The sequence below is a fragment of the Camellia sinensis genome, chromosome 9, assembly GCF_055761805.1.
Source record: "Camellia sinensis isolate YWXY chromosome 9, ASM5576180v1, whole genome shotgun sequence".
Lineage (NCBI taxonomy): Eukaryota > Viridiplantae > Streptophyta > Magnoliopsida > Ericales > Theaceae > Camellia > Camellia sinensis.
This window is the reverse complement of record NC_138969.1, coordinates 173426929-173434324: the sequence shown is the minus strand read 5'-3', so window position 1 is coordinate 173434324 and position 7396 is coordinate 173426929. Positions and strand designations below refer to the sequence as shown.

At 33.2% G+C, this 7396-nt stretch overlaps 1 protein-coding gene across 1 annotated transcript; it reads right to left on the bottom strand.

The window, feature by feature from the left end:
• Window positions 1-469: 469 nt before the first annotated feature.
• Window positions 470-6986, bottom strand: LOC114312604 (homeobox protein knotted-1-like 3). The gene is made up of 2 exons (XM_082888077.1): window positions 6446-6986; window positions 470-631 (listed from the first exon to the last, which is right to left on the bottom strand). The coding sequence occupies exons 1-2, from the start codon at window positions 6773-6775 to the stop codon at window positions 485-487; spliced, it is 477 nt and encodes a 158-aa protein (XP_082744203.1). The 5' UTR covers window positions 6776-6986; the 3' UTR covers window positions 470-484.
• Between the last annotated feature and the right edge of the window lie 410 nt (window positions 6987-7396).

Here is a 7396-nt window from a genome sequence, read left to right as displayed (position 1 = left end):
GTTGATCAAAAAATAATAAAAAAAATTACATTTATGTTTTGCCCTAACTCATTATTTTCATGCCTATCAAAAATATATAATTTTGGTACAATAAACACTCTACTGTTATGTTTTGAAAGGTATTTTATTATGTAGATCATATTAGAATGCATTCACTAACAAGTAGCAACACAACATAATTTTAGGAGTAATGGAAGTGTTGATTTGAGCATCTAAAAATCGAAGCCTATTGATGCTTGTGGGAATTTTAATCATAGTTTTTTTGCTTCATGCTTCTCAATGGAGTTGACATAAGGTCATGAGAAGTTATGTAAACTTCAATGTAAGTAACAGCACTAAAGGTCTCGAACTGTCAAAAAATTGTATGATAATCAACATCATTACAAGAAAGCAAGTAAAAATTGGCCTGCGGAAAAAGGATTTCAAATTCTAGGGAAACCTGGAATCTATTGGAGTACACAAGAAATCTGAGAAATGAACAAATCTAGAAAGAATAAATAATGAACATACCTGTTAAGCTTTGTAGGGATTGCTCAATCTCCCAGCAAGCCATTACTGCTTCCATTGCATGCACACGAACATGTTGTTGCAGTTGTTCTTTAAAAGAACAGAGCAAGAGTACATAATGTGTCTACATTATAAGAGGAAGATATATGAAAAATAAGATACATTTAAAAAAAAACTTTCCTTTTGAATGTAGAACATGTTTATGTATCAAAATAAGTCTTAAAATAATATAATGCAGTCATTTTATGACCATGACAGTTGCTCAAAGAAATTAGCAAATGAAAATTTTTGAAACCTTATAAGCGTATTGATGGTTACTTGTATTCTTGATGGAAGGAAAAAGGCCTTGGCTTTAGTCCCATACCCTTTCCCCTTACTTTTTAGGGGTAGGGGATCTCGGGTTGGTTCCATTTAAAAAAACTTTCGTTTTGAATGTAGAACATGTTTATGTATCAAAATAAGTCTTAAAATAATATAATGCAGTCGTTTTATGACCACGACAGTTGCTCAAAGAAATTAGTAAATGGAAATTTTTGAAGCCTTGTAAGCGTATTGATGGTTACTTGTATTCTTGCAAGAATTTAGGTTTTATAATCCATAGAATATATTATTTTGACAAATATTAAAATGGCTCCCAAGCATGAAGCAAAGTTCATCAGGACTTGTAAAAAGATCGGCTAATCATCATGTGAAGCGTCAAGGAGTCTGCATCGTGCTTGGTGTTTTCTGTTGACACAAGAATTTTTTGCAGATTTATTTTTACAAAATGATTCATAATTCCACCATGTCAACTAAAGATCCCAAAAAGCCTGACATAGAATGACAAAAAGAAAAGTAGTGGGAAGTTGGATATCCTAATATTTCCTCCCAAATAGCAGTCCACTATTTGATCATTTAGGCAACTTAACTGTAAAACACCGGAGAACTAGATTTATTTCAAGAGAAATGGGTGCATAAATTCTTTCTGACCAAATTTTAGTAGTCAATCTCATGTGTACTGAAAAAAAATGAGAATAAACTTCTCTTTTTGTTTTATTTATTCATTAACCAGTTCTGAAGGGAAGAGGAATCATATGTTCAAACAGTACATAAGCAAAACCCAGTGGAATGAAGAACTGTAATTCCACGCAATTCATTATATTTAGCTCCCAAAAAATCAATTAAGAACCTAAACATAATATAGTAGTCTGCATAAAGTTCTGTTTATATTCAGGTTTCAGGAACTGCTTTCGTGGATTTATATGACAGATTTGTGATTAGGCAGAATGAGAAAATATTATATGGCTCTAATGTCATGACAAAAACATGAGCACCATAGAGCTTGAGAACACCAAGTGATCTGCAAGACTCAAGTTCTTAATCAGTGTCTCAGAATATGCTCAAGTATCTGCCACCAAATACTGACTTTGGCATTCAAAAAAAGAGAAATCGGAAATTGAAAGAACTAAAACAACTCCTTAACAAGGCACATTAGATCCCAAATTATGTTCTCATTTTGCATACCATCACTATCCATCTTTAAGGCAAGATTATCACTTCTAAACAAGTTTCAATCATAATACACCAGTTTAATGACATCTCTAATTCAATTTCCATTCGCAAACGTAATAATGTACAACTACAACAAAAGTCCATCACAAGTAAAGTAACACACATGTAGGTAAGGTATACAATAATCAAGAAATAATTGTTGTGCAATCTTTCTAAATATGTATAAGACTTCGATCAAAGTGAGACTTTACAAAGTTGTAAAATGGTTACCTGGCTTGCCAATTATGTTTCTATCTTGTTAGGAAAAAACTGAAATGATTATAACTCCAATCAGCAATTCTAGCTACCATTTCTCAAAGTTTTTGCAAAATACGTTTTCTTCACACCAACGTCAATTGCCTCCAAAGTAAGACAAAACAATGTACCAACCGAACTTTGTTTATATGCCTTCAGCAATCTCACAAACTCAAGCTATGTATTCTACAGGAAAAGATGCCCAGCATTTATTGATCATATCCAATAACCACAACAAAAATAAGAAGTGTCCGTGCGTAATGCAATGTACAACATATTTTCCACTCGAACTTCATCTGGAATCTTAGATAACCTGTGTGTCTCTTTATTCATCATCACTCAGACACTGCAACCAACCAAAGTCACCACAATAATAAAAAATAATAATAATCCTGGTTAGTCAATAAGTCATTTAATTTAATTTTCAAAATATGTTATTCTTAACAAACTAAAATTCCATGGCTTACCATGCTCCTGGAGATATCTACCTAATCCAAACAAGTCTTAATGCCTTGTGTTTTTGAACAATTAAAATGAATTTTCTTGCCCGAAACATATCCCCACACAGAGAAAGCCTTTCTTACCTGAACAGAAAGAAGTCGAATCCAGCAGGAAATGCAGAAGACAAAACATGATAACCACACAACCCTTCAAAAAAAAAAAGTAAATGAAAAAAAGAAAGAAAGAAAGAAAATCGTTAACAAATATAAATTAAATATAAATAAATAATGAAAACAAAACGTTTGTTACACAACAAAAACAAACAAACAAACAAACAAAAAAATTTGTGTACAGTACATAAAAAATAGAAGAAAAAAAATCCTGATTTTGTTAGACGAGTCTCGTAGAACTTCCATACATGATTAATTATGTTGATTCGATTTTGAAGATGAGATGTTGTAAGCGAAAGCCCTTTTTTTTCGCAACAAAATATAAATAAAAAAATAAATTATGTACTGTACCCGAAGAGAAGAAGAAACCCTAATTTTGTTGGGCGAATTCTCATAGAAATTCCAAATTGTAATCCAAAATCGAAATCAAGTTGAACACATCTTTGGTAGTATTTTGGGATCATGAACTCATCGCCATCAAGATCTCAAACCATAGTCCAAATCGTGGACATCTCTCTGGACGAGGAGAGACTGAGAGACACGCAGACTGAGAGGTGAAGAATTTGCAGTACGGAGAGAAAATGAGATACGCATGCATAGACTGAAGTGAAGTGAAGTGAAGTGAAGAGAAATTGTGTGGTGTAAAAGGATGGTATACGTGGCTGGCTCTCCTTCATAGAGTTTTTTTTTTTTTTTTTAGCAGAGCCATTGTTAAACTCCCAAGGTTGTAAGTTGCAAAATTGTCCAGAAAAAAACAAAAAAATAAATAAACAACCAAAGCACAAAACAAAAGGATAGAAAATGAAGAAAAAAAGAGAGCCACCTACTACTGTAGCAGGTATGAGCTCCCTCTTATTATACACTAGTTGTGAGGGTTCATGCTTCACACGATGGCCCGTACCGGTTGTTCGAGCAAGTTTTAACAGGAAATCAAATGTAGCATAGAAAGGTGACAGTGGTGCATGCTCAATTTTATTGAAAGGAAAATAATACAGAGTATCCAGTAAGTAGTCATAAAAGATTAACAATAGCTAAAACAATAAAACATGTAAAAGAACATATTAAAACTATAGTGAAAAAGTAGAATCCTGATCAAAATCTCCAAACAAAAATGCTACAGCAGCAGACCATTACAAGTCTTCAAGATAAGTGAGCACAAAAGACCTTACAAAATCCATTGGTGTATAAAACCTCCCAACAAAGTAGGACAAATATGTACAGTCATCAATAATAATTTGAAAAAAAAATAATAATAAATTAGCTTGAACTCTCTGGTGTCAATTACATGCTCACAACAGTAGCAATAGCAGAGTAATATTGTTTTAATCAACTACAAAAAAACAAACAAAATCAAACAAAATACTTAAAAGACCTTGGATTCATTATGGCATTGCTTGCAATCAAATATTTTGTCACAAGGTGCTCTGATCTTGCATCGCCCTCTGTAGTATGAGCACCTGACATTTATCTATCCACACACATATATAAAGGTCAATTCAATCTAAAAATTTAAGAGGGTAAGAGAATCATTAATTGCATTTTAAGTAGTCTTATGTCGTATAAGAGCAATGCCACACTTAACATTTGGATTGAGCATCGATTGTAAGGGGCACACTTCATTATCATTATTAATATAACAATTTATAGGTCATCTGTTATATATGTGCATCTTCAAAATTCCAAGATTGATAGCATAAATAATCAACTCAATAGAACAACTCGTTCAGAATATTATTATGTTAAAAATTGAAGTTCACGTTTACATTTTGACCGAACAAAATCTAATCTATGGAATGTAGGAAAACATAAAAATCCATTATAACATCCAATGACCTTTCACTTAAAAGCAAGGATAAATATTCATTTGCCACAAGATATTTTACAATCAAACTTGAAAAAATATATTTCAGAGCCTAACAAACTGAGAAATATAATCATACCGTTCAACAGCATACACAAAGACACATTATTGGAAGCAACTCACTTCTAAATGCAGTCAAACAAAAAAATTATACAACATTATTTGTGAATTCTCTTCCAAATAATGACACAAATGCATCAGCTTACCTGTTACAATTTGCCAAAAGTGAAATTTATCCATCAGAATAAATAGCAGAATGCACAGGTGTCACCTAAAAAATTCAAGTAAAAATCTGTTTCCATGCCAACAACACCTGTATTTATGTCCAATAAAATCATAAGTAAAGCCGAAAAAACATTTATATATTAAATTTAAATAAAAATTGACCAGAAGTGCATTGTAAACATCAATAAAGCTTTCAGAAAGTAAACAAAGAGAAAAAATGAACATAGCCATAACCATATCATTCAAAGTCGTAAATTTGAAATACAATTTTGAAGACCCAAAAACCAAGAATTCAAATTTAAAGCACTTACAATTACAATGGGCAGATTTGTTAAGGCTCTTCTTTCTCTGTTTTCTTCTCAAAAAATATAAACGTATAGATAGAGAAAGATATAGGGGTATATACTTACAAACCGGTCTAACAATCTCACAGAAACATAGAGGTATGTATATATATCTACACTATTAAGCAATTTTTTACTTCTCATGTCCAAGTACGGGCACTGTTTTTGTGACAACCCATATATCTTGCACTAAGGAGAAAGCAAAAAGTTAAAGACAAGGAAAAAATAAAAATAGCATGAACCATTTTCTTCATTGTGCAAGAAAATACAATAACAAAAAACCATCCATTTGTGATATGATATCTTCTACAGAAAGTGTTTGGCAAACAATATGTTAAAGTGGCATCTATTCCAAAAACGAGGGAAACTTAAATTCAAGAATGAGACGATGGAAGGAGCACTTAATATAATAAGAGTAAAGTGTTTAAAATAGCAAGTGAAGCTTCAGGCTCAAAGCTTCTCAATCATGAGTAACACTCAATGAATAAGCAGCAATATTGGCCATTTTTTCATATCAACAGTCTCAGCTCCAATAAGTAATTGTCTATCACTGCAAATCAAGACCTCTCATATAATTTAGTAAAACAATACTTTAAAGTTCCTACCAAGAACTTAATTTAAGAGCAAAGACAACTAATCAAGACCTCTCATCCAATATTTAGTATAACAATACTATAAGTTCCTAAAATAACTTAATTTTATGAGCAAAACGTTTGATGCCCTTGTTCCAGCCACTCTTCACATTACAATGCAGATCCATACGAACGCAACAAGTACAGAAAGAACAAAAATAACCAATATTTTCCCTATAATATTTACTTGTCAAGAGGATATTGATCAAAATTGATTTAAAAAAATAATCTATAGCAAGGAAAATTTTCGCCCTGATGAATTGTTATGTTCTGATTTTTGACAGCATAGAGACAAAATTGGATGACAAAACAATCAGAAACAAGACCCATAATAAACTCATCTTCAGTTTCATAAATAGCATACACATATCACCTAATTAATAACATCCACAGCAAAAAGAATAATACAAACAAACAAAATTCAAACAATTATCAGAGAAAATATAGATAAAACAGAGCACAAGAAGCTTAATTACTTACCATGAATTGATCGAGCTCCTTATCATCGCCAATGCTACCATGGCCGAGACCCGAATACTTCCCCACCACGTGCTGCGATTGAGCGAGCTGAGCGTCAATCCTCGGCAACTGATCCACCGGTGTTGCGATACGCAAGCACGCAACATGAGCCGATAACAACTGCTCGTAAAGCAGATGCGCCAGAATTTCAGATTTGAGCCTAGCACTCTGCCAATTCATAACTCCCTCGCCACCACGAACATCGCTCCCTGTTATCTCTCCTCCATTGTTCTCCACTTTATTGTTGTTCAAATCAGCCGATTCGTGCGATATCGCCGCAGCAGCCATCATCGAATCGTTCGAGACCTGCACTTCGTTGCGCTGAAGAATTGATCTCGAGAGCCACTGATTCGACCCTTGCTGCTGCTGCTGCGACGTGGTCGTCGAATCGGAATTCGTGTGTAAATTGAGGAAATTGCACTGATTCGACCCTTGCCTCGATGTCGCCTCCCCTCGCCTAGCTGCCGGAGTCGTCTGCTGGAGTCGTCTACCGGAGTCACATCGCCTTCATCTCCATGTCGTTTCGTCTCTGCATCTCTCTCAAAGACGGGTTGGGTTAGGGTTATGCAACAAATGAGAGAGAGAAAAAGAGGCTGAAATTCAAAGGGAAAAAAAATACAAAACGATTGAGAGAGAGACAGAGAGAGATGGGCGCGACTGAGAAGAAGAAAAATGAGGGAAATTTTGGGGGGAATTTTGGAATAATTTGTTAGTTTTTTTTTTTTTTTTTTCAAAAGTGTCAAATGGGCGGGTATGAACGAGTCAAAATAGATTTTGTATTAAAAATTTGTTTCAATTTTTGAAAATTATTTTTTTGAGTTGTTAATTAGTATTTTTTTATTTTTAGTGAATTTTTTTAATATTTTAATCAATTAAAAAAACATTTAAAATATTTAAAAAATCAACAACTAA

What these genes read in the sequence shown, in the direction of transcription:
- LOC114312604 (XM_082888077.1), bottom strand. Translation starts at nt 6,775, where the DNA reads ATGATGGCTGCTGCGGCGATATCGCACGAATCGGCTGATTTGAACAAC. An exon ending in AGGAGCTCGATCAATTCATG is followed by an intron (nt 632 to 6,445) that starts GTAAGTAATTAA and finishes CTTATAATGTAG; the next exon opens with ACACATTATGTACTCTTGCT.